Source organism: Brachyistius frenatus, unplaced genomic scaffold (genome assembly GCF_029030835.1).
Source record: "Brachyistius frenatus isolate BFR_SWC_R1_liver_20210118 unplaced genomic scaffold, ASM2903083v1 Contig_3, whole genome shotgun sequence".
Taxonomy (NCBI): Eukaryota; Metazoa; Chordata; class Actinopteri; family Embiotocidae; genus Brachyistius; species Brachyistius frenatus.
Genome location: NW_027210602.1, coordinates 4,825,567 through 4,843,692, shown reverse-complemented (window position 1 = coordinate 4,843,692; position 18,126 = coordinate 4,825,567). Strand labels below are relative to the sequence as shown.

The 18,126-nt window shown below is 40.1% G+C and overlaps 1 protein-coding gene across 1 annotated transcript; it reads right to left on the bottom strand.

Annotated features, from left to right (window-relative positions):
- Positions 1-960: 960 nt before the first annotated feature.
- Positions 961-15,456, bottom strand: LOC138625597 (putative helicase mov-10-B.2). Its single transcript, XM_069706616.1, has 21 exons — positions 15,453-15,456; positions 13,023-13,148; positions 10,661-10,871; positions 10,206-10,292; positions 9,318-9,480; positions 9,054-9,202; positions 8,359-8,526; positions 8,078-8,187; positions 7,775-7,974; positions 7,373-7,476; positions 6,655-6,752; positions 6,470-6,568; positions 5,910-6,015; positions 5,305-5,419; positions 5,027-5,218; positions 4,538-4,606; positions 4,322-4,447; positions 4,009-4,097; positions 3,801-3,899; positions 1,538-1,606; positions 961-1,050 (listed from the first exon to the last, which is right to left on the bottom strand). Exons 1-20 carry the CDS (start codon positions 15,454-15,456, stop codon positions 1,579-1,581), a joined length of 2,343 nt encoding a protein of 780 aa, XP_069562717.1. The 3' UTR covers positions 961-1,050; positions 1,538-1,578.
- Between the last annotated feature and the right edge of the window lie 2,670 nt (positions 15,457-18,126).

Below are 18,126 nucleotides of genomic sequence, written 5' to 3'. Positions count from 1 at the left end.
TCTGCACCTACATTTTAACTTGGCTCGCACCAAGTTGGCGTTCTTCTTGGTCTCATTGTTCAGCAACTCCAGTTCATCTTTGTTTCCTGAGAAAAATACAAGTTCACATCACAGAAGAATTTCAGCTTACGTTGTGGTGAGTTTCATTAAGCTGCGTGCTGTGAAAGATTAATGTGACCTCAAGAAGGATTGTTCCGAGTTTTTTTTTTTTTAGGAGATAACTGGATACATCTTGTTTGGATCATACAGTGTTCAACTTTAAGGTCTGGCACAAATCGCGTTTGCATTTAATTGTTAAAAGTGACATTAACATCCAGGTATTTATCATCACTGGAAGAGCGTTGGGGAGGAGGGCTGTAGCGTGAAAATACTCAAATATGAAGGGACATTTTCATTCGTGTTGTATCTGAACATTTTTGTTGACACTCCATTAAATAAAATGATTGTTACAAAAATGTGTTTTTTTTTCATTTTTTTTTTTTCATGTGTCTCTAATTTATATATTTAACAAATTTAGTCTTGTGATAATTTGCTAATCCCATCAATATTATTTGACATCAAAATATGGCAGACCACTTAGGTAGAAGTTAGGAAATCAAGTCCAACATATCTTAATAACATGGTGTGAAGTGGATGTGAAACGTATTATCTGGGAGCGTGTATGTGTATTCAGATTCTGTAGCCATGTCTGTGTCTCGACACGAAGTTAAACGTTCATTTTAGTCCTAAACTGCTGAAACATTTCTGTTGCTGTGCATTCCTCTACAAACTGATGAAGGTGTTTGTCAAATCTGTTTACCCTTTGTGTTGTTCTGTTTGTTTACCTGGTGTCACTTGCCCTTAAGGAGTTGACAGACGCCTCAAAGCATCTGCATAACAGTGACAAGATCAAGTTTTTCCCTACCTCCAATAAACTGCACTTTTAATTATAAAAAAAAACCCTCACTTACTCTTGTCCTGGTTTGGACCGGAGAGGACGGCGCCATGTCTCCTCTTCACCTCCTCTGCTTGACAGGAGATGTTTTCAATGAGGCTTCTCACCTCCCCCACCTACGCATGGATAAAAGTATTCGCATAAGGGGAGCTTGAAATGACAAAATGACAATAAACAGCATCTGCTTGCGGTAAAGCTGTGGTGGGAACTGGTTCGACGTCACAAACACTTGTTTCTGTACCTTGTGCATTTTCTGCAAACTGAACACGAGTTCTTCAAGCAGGCACTTTGTTTCTGGCATCCAAAATTAAATGAAGTGACACCGTTAACTGTAACTGTACAATTTATAGCGTTACCTTTGCAAGCACACAAAAGGTAAAAACAAAAATTTGAATGAATTAAATAATACAAATTTGAGTTGTTTGTAGTGAAGCATCAGAAACAGCGATCTATAGAGGAGTGTAGGAGACGGGACAGGATGCGGGACATGGTTTTAGACTGAGCAACAGGTGCAGCAGGTGAGCACAGCAGTGGGTTTTTACTGCTCCAGGTGATTCGTGTTTACACACGTCCCTTGCTCCTTAACGCATCCGTGGTGATTACCGTTTTGAACAAGTCCTCCATGTTGACTGTGCTCTCTGCTGTCATATTACCCTGCTGCTGCTGCTGCTGCTGCTGGGGGGAAAAAAATAAGAGGGAAATAATCACCCTACTTTACAAAATTACACTCGTCACTCCAGATAAAGTCTCTTGAACGTTTTTTTTTGTGTTGTTTTTTTTGGCTTTAACATCGCCTATTCAAAAAGTAAAACGCCGCTTTCATGCACCGCATCTGCCGTGAAGTAAAACCAGCTGGATGTATTGGCTATTTTCAGTCTTTTTAATTTTTAATCGCTGTTAATGATGCAGTCTTGCGTCTACCACGTGCCCGTTATCCGTCCCAGCAAAGACAAAAAAAAAGAAGACGTGCTTTATATCGCGGTTACTTTCGCTATGACGCTCGACTTTACCTGCAGTCTGCGTCTTCTTGTCCGCCGAGCACCTGTGGAATAAAGAGCGCGTGCACGCAGGCGCGCCGCCTTCACGGACCAAACGGAAGAGCGGCGGCGCAGGTACGCCGACACACCTGGGGCGACTTAAAGCGAGTTAACTCAACCTTACTTTGACTTCATATTCTGTTAACAATATAATGGGTAGGTAATAAGAGCCCGGCAGCTAATTTGGAAAATGTTTCGTGTTATTTACGCAATAACTCAAAAGCAGGAAATGAACCTGCTCCGAGCAATAAAAAAAACAACAACAACAACAACAACAACCCTTACGGCCTGTTCAACGGAGCGACACGAGCGGGTTATGTAGCTTTTACTCACTTACGTCGACAGCTGTCCCTCAAAATTTAGCACGCTTGGAACCGGTATAAATCACCATGGTAACACGTGCTCGCAGCTGATTTCCGAGGGCAACAAATAAGCTACAAACTAACTGACCAATCAGATCACCGGGAACACAAGTCGTCATTCTTACTGGATCCCGTCAGGGACAAAAGAGTTTCCGTTCAACGAGTTTTCCGTCTGTCACTGGTTTTAGAAACGAAATCGAATAAACTGAGGGATTGTTTACCGCATTCATTTACAACGTAATTGTAATAATAGCTGTAACTGTGACTGCGCGAGGAAAAAAAGGGGCGATAATTAGAAAATGTATATATTTTTTTAAAAACTCTTTTGCTTTTGTTTGAAAAATAATCCACACACTGTAAAATGTTCCCTATTATTATAAATGCAATATTGTGGTCAAACAGTCTGAAGACTCATACAGTTCATCATTAGTCTTAAATATTTACTTTCATTATATTTCTGGGGTTTCAACAGTTTCTTATTCAATTCTAGTTGTGTGATTATATGGTTTACATATGATCTGGTGGACAATCGCTTCTTACTGTCAGTATAATCGATTATACATGCAGGTATCACTGCTGCATCTCGTATAATATTATGTACACTCGTGGTTCTGACAATGTTGCTTATAATTGTAAGTGAACCCAGAGTTTCCAGAGCCAGTTGGATGGCCAGCTTGGTGATACTGATTATCTAGGACAACCCTGTGAACCCCAAGAGAACCATACTAAGTTAAACTTGATTCATGGCACAGGTCCCCCGGGGATCTTCTGATGCTGATTACGGCATAAACTCCCTCATGTGCCAATCATTGCAACTGCGGAGGTTAAACCTCCACCCTGATGGAAGCATCTTGAACTCATTGTGTAGAAGATGCAGGGGGTGTCTTACTGCACTCCACTGAGTCTATAGGAAATGAAGTAAGATAATGCAGTCTAGCTCTGGCTTGATTCAAGTGATGAGGATGTTACAGATTAAAACCATTGATTTTATGTCAAATACTTTTCTAAAGTTGATTTTTTTTTTTTTTTTGAAAGGATTATGTAAATGCATTTTTCATTAAAACATTTATAAGTTGATAGTAAAAAAAGACAAAGATGTTAATTCATGTTAAGGATTTCCTGTAGAAATTATAACGTCTGAATGGTGAAGAGCTGCACAACGTTATCACACACCTCAAATCTGCAGCTAGCAGCAGATGGTGACAGTTGTTATTTAACCTGTACAAAAATGATAGAATTAAAAAATGTGATATGTTGGTTAAGTCATTTATTTTGATGTCAATTACTGGAGCGAAAGATGAGTGTGTGATTTCCTCCAACAGGCTCCAACTGTTGCAGGATCCCTCTTCTCTGCGGGGTGTAGCACAAAGGTGGACAGATGAATAGGACAGTCGTCAAGGCCATCTTTAGACATTAGAAAGACATACAGTGCCAAATTGCGTGAGTATGTGTGAATGTCTTTATTACCAGAGGGCTGGTGAGTAGACAGTAGTCAGTGTATCTTCCTCTGCATCAGAGACTGTAATGCCACGGTAACCTCCTTCTTTTGAGCAGTAGTCGATAAACCTAAAAGAAAAGGTCAGCTTATCGGGCATGTCGGAGTTATATATTTATCTCACCCGTTCTCCTCCACAGAAAGAGAATTAAACTGATGTCGTCTGATGAAGAGCCTTACTTGTTCCAGGTTTGGTTAATTTTCAAGACCCTCGGATCTCCCACCACAATCAGTAGAGCTCGGGCTCGAGTTATTGCCACGTTGAATCTCTAAAACCGTTTAGTTTCAGTTAGCGTGCAAGTATTCATGTGTGATTGGGACGTGGTCAATTAGTGCTACCACATTTGCCAGCAGTAGTTTTATAGAAATCCAATTCATCCTCATGAATATGCAAATATTGGCAAAAAATATACTTGAAACTCTCGAAGGCTTATGACATTTACTGCGGCTGTCTAGCCCAAATTATTATCATTTTTTGAGTCGTTTTTCTCACCTTCTCATCACTAACGAAGCCGAGAGTGAATCGTTGATCATGTTCAGTCAGTTTGGGATTGCTGCGCACTGCAGACACCAAGATCACATTGAACTCTTTTCCCTGAAATTTCTCTACTGTGCCGACCTGCAAAAAAAATAAATGCAAATATAATATTACAAAATCTTTCTCAAACATGTTTTATGACAAATGTACAGTCACTGTCTGTCTTCATACAGTTATGTTCTTCAAGTTCTCCTTAATGAGATCTTTGTCCGTCTGAAGGGCTGTTTGGATTTTCTCAACCTGTCGGCACGCAAAAACAGGACGATGTGAACAGAATTACCCTTTTCACGTGTGCTTTTGTGATAATTATAATAATCATTATTATTGTTGGGCATTGCAGTGTTTACAAAAACACGTACTCCTTTGTCTATAACTTACATCGTAGCAAAATCATTTTCCTAAAGAGATTTTTACTTTAGTAAAAACAGTATTGCTGAAGGGAAGCATTATATGGATATTTATTTAGTGGAACTAAATGCTGGACTTCAAGATGACACCCATTCAGTCCAATGTTAGTTCCTCACCCAGCACATATGACAAAATTTGTCTGTCTAGCATCTCTTACTCTGAGTTACTGTGTTGAATGGTGCTTGGCTACTGGGTAGAAATGGCAGAAATGTCATTCAGGTCTGTCACAGAATATCATATTAACATACTCACTTGTTTCCTGTAGGGGGCAATGATGCCAATCTCTCCTGTTTCAATTGTGTCCACACCCTTTTTGTGAAGGGTGTCAATGAGGGATTTTAAGTATTCCTTCAATACCTCCACCTCTGCCATGTTGTAACCAGACGGGCTATCGGGTTCACGTTCATACGTTCCTGCCACTCCATGGAAGATCATTGGAAAACCCTGAGACCCGGAGAGAGAAATGAGAACAGGGGTGGAGAGAGAGAGACGGAGAAAAAGTGCATAACGTGTATGTGTGTCTACATTACTTTGTTGGGCAGGAGTTCCCATTTTCTGTATAAACTTTTCTTTTGATGGGCACAAGGCTGAAGTTCTCCTCTGTAGAAGAGCTCGTTGGGAATTTTCAGGATCGCGGGATGGGACCTGAGAGGGAACGAAGAGGAGAAGAAGACCACCGAAAAAACGTGACGCAGGGACAACAGGGTTCTCCCAACAAGTATAAGGCTTCGGCGTGGCACCCACGCCATTTTGGGCATCACTTTATCTGAATTATTTTGGAGAGCATCAAAACAAGCTAAATTATTTTCATCAGATTCAATGTTTGTATTTATGACTCTCTTAAGCGAGTTGTATAGTTAGGCTCTTTGGTTGCTGTTTGTTTAATATCTTTATTTAACTTTTCCAAATTTGGGGGGAAATTTGATCCAAAAATGGAAATCATAATCAAAATGTGAAATTGTATATTTTTTGTTGAAAAATCCCCCACCAGACAGGTGCACTAATGTTTTCCACAAACGTATGGAAAACGCTGGACAAGTTCAGCCACATGGGCGTGGCTAAATAGACATTTCAAAAACTGGTTTAGAAATAACATCGTAACAGGATAAAGCAACAAAGAAAAGCAATAGCAGACCTGTAGTTCTTCAGCAGTTTGGTGACGAAGCGGTTGTTGAACCCGTACGTCTCATGGTACTTGTACAGGCTGATATCCCTCATGAGTCTCTCCAACAAGGACACACCTGCACAGAGTCAACTGCTTCAAACCTCCTCTGGTACGGGCATTAATAAACAGCATTTGAACAGTAAACTCATGATCTCTTTAGATTTAGATCGGATTAGATTTTCACTTTATTAATCACGCGGTGGGGGGAATTTATTCGTCACAGCAGCGTAGAGAAAGACAAAAAAAAAAGTGCATACGACATGAACAAATTTACAAATACTTATGAGATATAGGAAATGATGATGAATTAGTAGCTGAACAGATCTTCAGCTTTCGTCATTACTTTCACACGTTGCATTCGATAAAGTTTTGATACATCAAACACTTGAGAAGTAGAAAACGTATTGGTCGTTTAGAAGCCTGTACACATGCATACAGCATACATACATACAAATATATATATGTACATCTGTACACATGCTGTATATTGATACATAGAGTGTGTCCCTATATGTATACGCGGTGCTCACCCAAGCCATGTTTCTCTGCTATCCTCGATGTGATGGACGGGCCGAGTTGTTTAGGATCTCCAGCCAGCACCACCTGGCACGTCTGCGGTCTCAGTAAACCTGCCGAGCAACCGCAGAAACATTAAAGCAACATACAAGCGGGATATCAAATACTGTTTGTCAAACGAGCCGAGTGTTGTCGTCACCTGCTATAGGGATTATAGACTCCGTTTCTGTAGCCTGGCCTGCCTCATCCAAAAAGATATATGTGTAATGACCTGGAGGAATCCCTCCGCTCACCAGCCTGACGCGACAGAGAGAGAGAGAGCTCATCTTTGTGTTCAGTATTATTCACTCAGTGTCATAAAGAAATTGCAATTGTGGTAATAACTGTTTGTAATTCATTTCTCAATTAATTTAAAAACTCCGAAGGTTAAAGTGCAACTTTTTGTACCTACTTACTGACTGTATGAGTGTTATGTGGGTGTATGAATCTGCAGATAAGACCCAAAACAAGGTGCTCTGATAATAAGTGCACAAGTGGAGATTGTGAGAGTCCACATCGAAGGACAGAGGAAGAGTGTTACTGTAAACTACGCCCGGCTATAGCTCGGTGTCTGCTTGTGTTAGCCAGGGGATCATATAAAGAACACTGTGTCTGTCATTAGATGATTCTCAGCTATTGACCTGATATGCATGTTACCACAATACCTGCCGCTGGCACACCTAATTGGAATGCAACCATTAATTATATTGTTAATAATACACATCTGCCTTTTTCCTGCTGTGGCATGTCAAAATAAGTCAAATGTGTTACTTTTGAAAAATGCTCATAGGCAAGAGTAAAAACTAAAGGTGAAAAGACAAATTTCCCCTGTAGATTTAATAACATTACATCAAATTCAAACAGTAAGACCACCGTACCTGCCCACAGTTATGAGGGTGGCGGCCATGATCTGATAAGTCATCAGCTCCTCTTTAGGGGGGATTTCAAGTGTGTTTGTTTCCCTGTTCAGGTTGCAGCAAGACTATGAATAAGGACAAAGCACATATAAACATAAAAACATACAGTGCAGTTAACATGCAAAGAACAGAATGAAGTTCGATAGCGCTAAACAGAGCGAATGAATACGTCATTCAGAATAAAACGTCCTGCTTCGCTAATTTGATTCCCTGCTGACGCACGGATGTGAGAGCAGGACTTAATATGGTCTGGATCTACTCACTAATGTACTACGTGCTCATAATCCTTGTAAGAAATTGTGGTTTATGCGAGTTCATAAATGTTCATATTGTGTTTGGGTCCAAATAAAGAAGAAAACAGACCTTTAGATTTTGGGGAATATTTGCCACAGGGAAGTTTAAGGCGTAGAAGCGATACACTTTGTTGCTGTCGATCTTTCCTTCCAGGATCTTCTCACATAGGTGATCAGTTGCGCTGTTGGAAGGAGCGCAAACCAGGACGTTGCACGCACTTTGAGTTTTCACAATGCGCTTGATGGCTTCCACCAAAGTCATTGTTTTGCCTGAACAAAATACAAGTAAAAGTCATTATTTCAGATGTAAAAAAAGAATCATAAAAACAATTCACCATTAGAGGGCATTGACACAGACATGCTTGTACAGTACCGGTGCCAGGTGGTCCAAATACCAGGTACGGGGCAGGTTTGGCAGTAGAAGCTACAATATGTTGAACGGCCTTGCACTGCTCCGGGTTATTCTCAAGGTCTGGCATCCTACTAATAGAGACACAGAGGTGCAAATGAATATCAGAGGTAAGTTACATTTAAGTCAGTCAAAGTATATTTAAATTTGTAGAGACAGGTGGACCGCATCAGTAAGTATGACCCCGTCTGCATTTCACATTTTGATTGGTTTTCCTGGAGTTGTGACCTTAAGGGAAGTCTGACCTGTGCAGATGTGAATGGTGGGATGAAAACTGCCCGGTCGGGAACAGCACCTCCTTTAGCCTGTACTTGTACGCCAGCTCAGCTGCTCTGTGCTGCATACGCAGGGGCGTGCGGTTGATACCGAAGTTTACACGGAACTTCGTGTCCTTCCTGAAATGTCTCGGGAAACTGCAAATTCAAGTCACAGACGCAGGAGTCGTAGCGCACACTGAACAAATTCGACAAACGAAAAATAAAAGTAACCCGGAAAACAAAAATGACTTTAATGCCCTGTCAATGTAGCACAAAAAAAAAAAAAAAATAGGACCACAACATTTTTTCCATTTTTCAAATGATGCTTTTGAAGAGACCCAATAATCATGGGCATCGTTGGTGTCATTGTCTTCCATTTGTCTACAAAGTCAGTCTAACCACAGAACCCCGACGCAAAGTAGCTTCTTCCTTCATGCTGGATTCCTCTCTGCTTAGTTTCCATAGTACTGTATTATGTAGTTGGAAATTAAACTCTTTTGTGGCTGTAAAAATATTCCTTCATGTCATCCCGTGGAGCAACATGCAATTAAATAGGTCTCTTTATAGACCTCGCAGATGATTTTATTCTGCAGCAATACAGATGATGGTGCAGACAGATTTAATCCAAATGAACAATTACCAAACAACAAAACTGGTGCTGTGTTAAAATCTTTTGTTCTTACTTTTCTTTGAATCTTAAGTAGACTTGCTCCACGTCCACATGAAGAACCCAGCCGTGGTACAATTTATCTTCTTCTGCCTGGTTTAAGGGAGTCACTTTCACCTGGTTCCCGGCCAGCATCAACGGCGAGATGCCGGCGATACCTGGAATCTGATGACAAAAAAAACATTTCTGCGTAACTTGTGGTTTCATTCCGAGTTGTTGAAGTGCGTCAGGTTCTGCTGTCAGGTTTCATGTTTTGTTGCGTCTGTACGAGACGTGTCACCTTCAGAATGAGAATGTCTTTGCTGCTCTTGTGTCTGAACATTGCCGCATTATCCTGGTTGTATTTGTCAATCTCTGTCTTCCAATAGAGCTCCTCGACATGAAGCAGTAAGTGGAATTTCTTGTCGTAGTTGTTCCAGTTCAGAGGTCTCCACAGCAGGCTCCTACAGAGACACCGGAGATGTGAAAGAAGCACTCGCCCCAACAAACACTGTTTTCTGCCCTGAAAGAATACAGCTCCAATCTTGCGTGCAACCTACATACGAGTTCCCTTTACACCGAGAGCAAAACAAACACGCAACTCACTACAGCATGTCAGATTAGCTTGAGAGGTTTCGCTCAATGTTTTGTGATAAACAGCTCATTTTTCGGGGTCGACTCGAGCGAGACTGTTTCAAAGATGAGTCCTGATTAAATGACAGATTCATTTTCCTTTCCTGTAAAGTTTTCTGTAATATTCTGCATTGACATTTGTTTGGGTCTTTATGAAGCTGAAACATACATCTGCCCCAAAATCTGAACTGGTGTAGATCGATAGATTACATTACATTTAGCTGACGCTTTTATCCAAAGCGACTTACAACACACCGGTGGTACAACATCGGGAGCAATTTTAGGGTTCAGTGTCTTGCTCAAGGACGCTTAGGCATGTGGACAGGAGGAGCTGGGGATTGAGCCACCAGCCTTCTGATTAGTGTGCAACCCACTCTACCGACTGAGCTACAGCCTCCCTAGAGATAGATAGAGTTACTTTATTAATCCCACAAGGGGACATTTTTTCCGCTACAGCAGCATTATAGGTTCAGGAAAGCAATAAAACAACAGAACAGACTCTGAAAATAAGCCCCGCGGAATCAAACAAATATAAATAAATAAACAAAAGACATACGTTTCTGGTTTACGGAGGTTTTCCATGTTGTTGGGAATTGAATACATCTTCAAAGACACCACATCCTCCAGCAACACCTCTCCACCCCTGTGGAAGTGAAAAAAGGAAAACAGAACAACCATTACTCAAATGACTCATAACACTTAGTAATCAATATATGTTGAAGTCTGCAGTACGTACATGTGGATGTTGTCTGAGTGATTGGAGACTGTCAGGCAGAGTGAACATTCTGCCATATATTTTGAATGACACAGGCTCATTCTGAATCAAATTATACATCGCTTGAAAGCACAGCATGTTAAGATACCTATACCACAGCAACACTAGTCACTTACTTCTGTTGTACTAAATAAGAGTCCAGGGAACAGAATGATCCCAGGCTTGTAGTCTTTTTTTTTCTTTTTTTGCAACAAAGTGGGTAGATGTTATGCGCTTAATTGTATATAATAATATACCTGTTAGCAAGTTTGTCGAGGATACATGAAGAGTCCGTGGATGGCGGGAGGTGCTCCTCATTACAGGATGTCCGATGAATGACTTCCAAGAGGCGCATGATCTCAAACTTATCCGAGGACTGCTGGCTTGTTTCAAACTTAAAGATTAGTAGCTGTTCGTAGAAGCCTGCATGGTCAGAGTCAAAATGGACCTTGAATCTATAGACTTCTCCTAGGAACAACACAGAGAGGTGAAGAAATGAGGAATACGTGGGAGGATGTTACCGTGACATGTAAATTAAACAGTATTTTACACCACATGGAATCACAAAAACAGTTCATGTTTTCTGTTAGTTTCAGTGTTTTCATAGTCCAACCACCTACTGTGTGTTGTAACATCTGTGCAAAGCCTATAAAAGGGTTATGAGCTGGACAGAATCGACACATACTAAATTTTAATTATACAAATGGCAAAAAGTACTTCCCTATCACATCCTTAATCAATTTTGCACATTTTGGTTTTACTAGGTCCAGGTAGACGATGCACAACTGCTACCTGCGGTGTTTGTAATTCTTTTGTCTATTTGAATCTATAATTAAGAACGGTGCTGTAAACTGCAAATTTGTCACTACGTCAACATCCAAGAACCAACTGGCAGCTTTGTGTGTATTCTTCATACCTGGGCCAAGAGTATGTTGCCTGATACTCCTGATAATGTTTCCACAGCAGTTTCTGACAGTGAAAATGTCCTTTACGAGGTCTGAAGCCTCAAAAGTTAAAGAAACTGTTCTGATACCAGAGTTTTTCACTGTAAACGGCACAACTATCTGTTGGGGGGTGGAAACGAGTTAAATGTAAAATGTCAGAATTATCACAGCAGTGATTGGGAAACGGATATACACATACACGGGAAAAAAAAAACTGAAAAAAAGAGTTAAGACCATAGATGGTGTGTTTTCATCACAGTAAATTAATTTCAGAACACCGGGCCTGTGTAGCACGGCAGAGTATTTGTGAACTCAGACAAGATCTTACGTCAGTATGCGCTCGCATTTGCAATGGTGAAACTTGACCAACATTAATTTAACCAACACTATACGCTTGTATTCAGATGTAATGCAAATAGAACATCAGGATTATTACTTAATAATCTCATAGGTTTCTCACCTTGGTCATTTAAAAAGCATGAATTAGCAGTCGTCACAGTCTGTCTCACCTTCTTTTCATTGACAGTGAGGCAGATCTTCTCTTCTATCGAGGCAGGGACTGATGTTACAGTGACACCATGTTTATTGGGGATTAACTGAGCCCTGTGTTTTTGGATGACAAGTAACAAAACAAAATTTGCTTAAAATGATTTCAAATGCACTGCCAAACAAAAGCATCACTTCAGTTGCAAAGCTGAGGTTATACCACTTCTACTCGTATTCATGTTTCCATCAAGGCTCATAAACTGAAGAGATTTTTTAAAAAGATTTCAATCAATCAGGTTTCAGTGTTGTGAAGTTCAGCCTGCGAGTTCATTTGATATATTTTCTAAGAGGTTATTTAGGTTAGGTTAGGTAGTTACTTTATTAATCCCCGAGGGGAATTTTTTTTTCCGCTACAGCAGCATACAGGAAGCAATAAGATAATAATAGAATAATAGAAAGCAATAAAATAGCAGTAAAAAATATAAAATGCACAGTATATACAGTACAGTATATATCTATATATATCTATATACTCATACTCAGTCTACGCCGTAGAGCAGGGGTGTCAAACATGGGCCGGATCCGGCCCGCCAGGGGGTCCAGCTCGGCCCGCCGAATGACTTTGCGAAGTGTGAAAATTACAGAAAGACGTAAATTGCATTTCTACGAGAATATGGAGGTTTATGAGTACAAACGTTTTGTAATTTTTTTAATCGATCCAGTAATTGCTTCAAAAACAGCGTAAATGCGACGTCTGCTTCGGAGGAAGAAGCGCTCGCTGCGAGGGAATCTGCCGAGGAGAGCCCAGGCAGATAAACAGCGGGCTGATGTCTGAGTTTTTGCTCTTTATGTTTCTAGTTTATCGTAGAAAGACCTTAAAATAGGGGTTTATCGTCCAAAAACCTTCACCAATGATTTAAACATAGAGAAATATTGTCGTTACGTATGCGTTATTATGCTGTGATTTTACTGGTCTGGCCCACTTGAGATCAAAGTGGGCCGTATGTGGCCCCTTAACTCAGATGAGTTTGACACCCCTGGTTTAGAGTGCTTGAATGTCACGGCGCGTTACGTCTGATTGCACTCGTCCGGTTTCAGAGCTCTCTTACTTGTATTGCTGAAATAAATTTGCCATCTTCAGACGGGCTTGAATGTTTGTGTGGGCGTGTTGAGCCACCCGTATTTTCACGGTGGGTGTGTTTTGTGGCCCATTCATGCAGCCAGATGTTCCCGCTCCTCTCTTTGGGACAGACTCCGCTGCAGGCGACATCTGAGGCCTCCATCTCTGTGGTGAGCTCATCTGGACCCGACAGAACTGAAACACATTGGACAACAGATTTTTATATTAAAAAAAAACAAAAAAAACACTCGGATTTAATTTCAGGTGAAAGATTCAATCAAAAATAAAAAGAGGCCCGAGTTCACTGAATCTTGAACACGAGATGACTGAACTTTATATCATTTCTATCACAGCCTTATCAGAATTAACTTTCAGGGTGCAGTCATCTGTTTTTTTTTTTTTATTTGATTTGATCATCTTAAAAGATTTATTATCATTTTATCCGCTGGGAGGCTCGTTAGCTCGTTAGCTTCAATTGAGTTGCATTTGAACTTGGCAGGAAAAAAAAAAAAAGTAAAACATTTTGCATTATTTATTTACTTTTTTTTTAAACTAACTGCGCAAATAAAAACAAATCCAACCAGCCGGTCGGAGACTAAATGTTCAGTCTGTGTTTTATTTACAACAATCTACCAAACGATGCTTCTGAATACGTGCTAGCTTTGCTAACTAGCCAAAGACGCCGGCCCGTCGCTACACGTCATCTCAACAAATCTTAACCACCACAACAAACAGCAGTCATGTGACACCTATTTAATTATTATTATTATTATTTTTTTAATCTAATCTATTTATTTCAGATATACTTACGTTACAGATGGAAAAACGAGCTCGACAAGGTGAATTCATCGTTGAGTTTTGATTTGAAAATTCCCAACATCCTGGCAACTAATGTACGGAAGCTCGAATGGCTCAAACGAAGGTTGTTTTGTTTTTTTTATTTATTTCAGGACGACTTTTGCGTTCCGTCCCGTTACTTTCCTTCTCCGGCGGTGTGTTGGTCCATGTCGGCTGTAACACTCAGATACTGCGGGAACTAGAGACGATGTGACAAGTTGATGCATTTAGTGCTCGTTCATGTTTAAAAGGCGGATCCCCGACAATAGTTCAGCTTCTGGTTGTGAGCAGAGCTTTCAATTGATCAGTTGGAAATGTCCCTGAAAAAAAAAAAAAAAGTATATATATATATATCAAATTAAAGTACACTAAATCAAAACCTCAGAGGGTTGGGTTTTTCTGGAGTATATTTTTAGACTTCAACACATTTTACCTCAACAGTAATTATCTCTCCTTTTTTATCCCCCCCGCCCTCCACACCTCTATGATAATAACTGCACTAGTGGCAACCAAAGGCTCTCCCAGCCCTTATTTATACTGTTTGTTTAATGGTAAACATCCAAGTCAAACAGTCCTTCGTGCACTGCTGTTGCCTGAGCTGTAACTGCAGCGCTCTTATAACTCAGTCTGCACAGGTGCAGCTTTATAACAACAGCACTTTCACATATGATGTACTAGAAATTTATTGGAGTGCCTGTTGTGTATATTCTAATTTTATATGCCCAACGGCAAGACTGACACTTTTAATTAACATGATGGTAGAGCTCAACCGCACTCTATGCGGCTGGTTTACAATATGCCAATTGCAATATCAAATATAGGGAGGAAAATTGCTAAAGGAATCAGACTTTCTCCAGGTCCAATTCAAAGTTAATTACATTGCCCTGAAATTTCACGTGCATTGACAAAAAACAACCACATTCTGCCAAAATGAAGGCAAGCAGGTTTGCTTTCTACACGCTGACTCATTAAATGTACCATTCCTACACTTCCGTGTCACGATGCATTCTGCAAACCCTTTATCACAGCAGGGGGGGGACAGCTGCAGCCAATAAAATACACTTGACTGTGGCGTAAAAATTTGCATGCACTGGAAATCCTACCCATTGTTAATGCTTGGCCAATGAATCACAGATCAAAGCCGTACATTTTTTTCTATGGTAGTATCTTCTGCTGCAGTTTCTGTTCAAAACAGTGACTGAACATGACCCGAGCCTTGTTCTGTCCTTTCACGAAGACCCTTGGGGAAATGAGACAATGGCAATATCTGCCACTTCAGACAAAACCCTGCTTCAGAGACCTACAGGCTGACCTGTTCATGTAAGCGGCACACAGTGAAAAGCTTCTGTCACCAACCAGAAGTGCGGCAAGTGCTCGTGAATACTGACGGGCTGCTTAATTTCTTGGTGGAATATTTTCCATCATTTTACCAAAGGTCATCAGGGCAGGTGTCTTGCTGCAAAGTCTGAAAGTCACTTACTTTTAACTATCCATAAAAAAAAAAAATTATATTAGTTTTACTTGCACATATTTGCAACAAACCCTGGTGACACGTTTCCATACATGAACACAGAAAGTATGAGATACCCATCAACATAACTAAGCTAAACAAAAAATAGAAACTCATAACCTCTGGCTGTTACTGGGTTTTTTTTGTCTCACCCATGTGTCTCGTACTACATCCTACAGTATGTCCCATTGCACTAATAAAGTTGGGAAAGGGATGTTTGCTCATCAGTATCTCGTTGTCAAACACCTGTTCAAAGTCAATATTCCCTTTCTTAATTATCCAGCTCATAAAGTTGTAAAAATGATCCAAACTTGGACCAAAAAAAGTGATGTGATTTCAGGAAAGACTAAAATGTCTCAAAACATGTAGTTATTTCATTAGTTTAATATTTTAATAAGAAACATTTGTTTGTTCTTTTAAAAATAAAAAATAAAATTAAAGCATTTCAATATCTAAAACAACAGACAAAACAAAAACATAAAGCCATAATTTAGTGGGTCAATTCCAGTTATGCTGCAGCTTCTATTTGTAGCAAATATGAAAATCTGTCCTTTAATTTACACAGTATATTATTGAACTTGTAAGTGCCTATTACTCTTATATTATTTAGGACAGACTACAACATATTTCTGTCCAAATAAAGGGAGAATATTCATGCTCATATGGGCTTGCATGCAGGAATTCAACATAAAAAAACAACAACCTTCAGTCACTGCTGCTGCCCTTCAGACTATATTTTATAAATCAGATTTGTCCTTTGGAGAGACCTGGAAACATTTTTTGTTCAGCAGCATTGTATCCACTGTGGTATTGATAGGATATGATATAGTTTTGATATTAATTCAAGTTAATGTTGTTTTACTATGTCTTTTGACCACTAGAGGTAGCTTCAGCATAACAATCTAAAGATGGAAAGTACTTTTTCTCTTTGGCCTCAAAGCGTGAGAAATGATGCTTGAATTAGCTCCTCACCATAATCGTGTCTTCCAAGTCCTGAATCCACATTTCACTACAAATAGCAATTCTTTTTTTTTCTTTTCTTTTTTTTCTCATTTTTAGCAGACCCAACTCAGGCATAGATAAAACATCTGATGGTGGCAAATCAAGGTGCAATTTATTTTGTGTTTTGAGTCAGCAAGGGACACCCAGTTTAGAAGAACAAATTACATGAAGAAAGGATCATAAATGGGGTTTTCATGGCCACTGGACGCATTCTCCTACAATCCCTGGCAACACCTGCAATGCCTTGCATAGTTAATTCTGTTGTTTTTAGCGAGTGTCCTGCTGAGGCAATAATGAGCTGGTAATTACTAATTAGCAGTCTGCCCATTGCAAAGCTAAAATAGATGTACCAGGCAACTCGGTCTGCCAACATTCTCCTCCCAGCCTCTACATCGAAGACAGTATGGCTCTGTGGGATAACAGTGATGGAGCTTAAGATGTTGTAACATGCCATTGTTGCTGCGGCTGCTGGGACTCCTTCGCAGAGACCTTAGTAGTGTCACACTGAATTAGCTCAGTAAGCGGAGTGGTTGTATGCTTGTTTCGGCAAGCAGAGACAGTGTAGTCGCTGAAAAAGGTAGGTGGACTTCTCAAAAAGAGGAATGAAGTCACAATCAAATGCTTATTTACTCCCAACACAACATCGTACAATGTAATTACATGCAGATGTATATTATATTATTGAGTGATTTTCAATGCACTGCATCTCTCAAAAACTATAACTCCTCGATAAACATCATATCATTTGTTTATAAAAGTTAATATGTAAATGCTGTAAGATTTGTTCACACATTGCAACTATGTTAGACAGTAGGTTACTATCAAGAACTCGTGAACTGTTTACACATCAGTGGAGGAGTTGATTTGAGTTGTAATTTACAGTTTAACTGGACTTGGTCAAAACCTTGTATATGACTTGAACGTGTACAAAACGCTAGAAGGCTTTTAATTAGAAAAAAATGTACACGGTATTCTGCCTATTAATGGTGTAACCTGAACAGTCGCTCACTGAAAATCAGGTACTTTTATTGTTGTTATTAACCAGCAGTGACCCCCGAGGGATCATACCACCCAAACCTGATAGTTTTGATGCCATGATCTGCCGGCGGAGCGATACAGGCCCACACTTTTTCTTGTTAACAGTTTTCAATGTAAATCAATAATGCATGCTTGCTGGCAGGCTCAGTAGTGCTTAGCAGTGATTTCGCGGACTAGTACACCCAGGAGTAGGCAGGCAGGCAGCTGGGAAGCAATTTTGCTACATCGCTGATGATGAGTCCCTGGTGAAAGCAGCAGCAGGAAACCAGTGAGGAAAAGTCCAGCTGTAATATGTGTCAGGCTACCCCTTTGTGTAATCTTGTCAAAGCAGCGATGACTAGAATTAAAATACATGGATTGGGTGTGACTATCACCTGGCATGAAAATATAATAAGTAAATATAAAATAATTATCTATAATTGCTCACTCGCTCGCTCTCTTTCACACATACACATGCTTACATAATTTAATATATCCACACCTCTGCTGCTCACACTCCTGGCGCCTCCTGTCTCCGCTTTGCTATTTTTAAATTAGAAATTGCATTATCATTTCAAACACCATCACAAGACAAACCGTACATGGTGATTTTGTCCGAGGTGGGAGTTTACAGTCAGTGAATTTAAGCCCCTGCACATGAACCATCTAATTAACCAGGCAGGTGTCGAGGTTTGTGTTCGGTGCAATCAATCTTAATTGTTTTCATTTTGATGATTAAAAGCTGAATCTGATATAATCATGCAATGCTCAGTTGGTGGACTGCAGCAACAACACTGCCTGAGTGAG

Coding starts and splice junctions, on each gene's coding strand:
- LOC138625597 (XM_069706616.1), bottom strand. Junction 6,569..6,654: donor GTCTATAATCCCTATAGCAG/GTGACGACAACA, acceptor GTTGCTCGGCAG/GTTTACTGAGACCGCAGACG. Junction 4,098..4,321: donor GCTTCGTTAGTGATGAGAAG/GTGAGAAAAACG, acceptor AAACGGTTTTAG/AGATTCAACGTGGCAATAAC.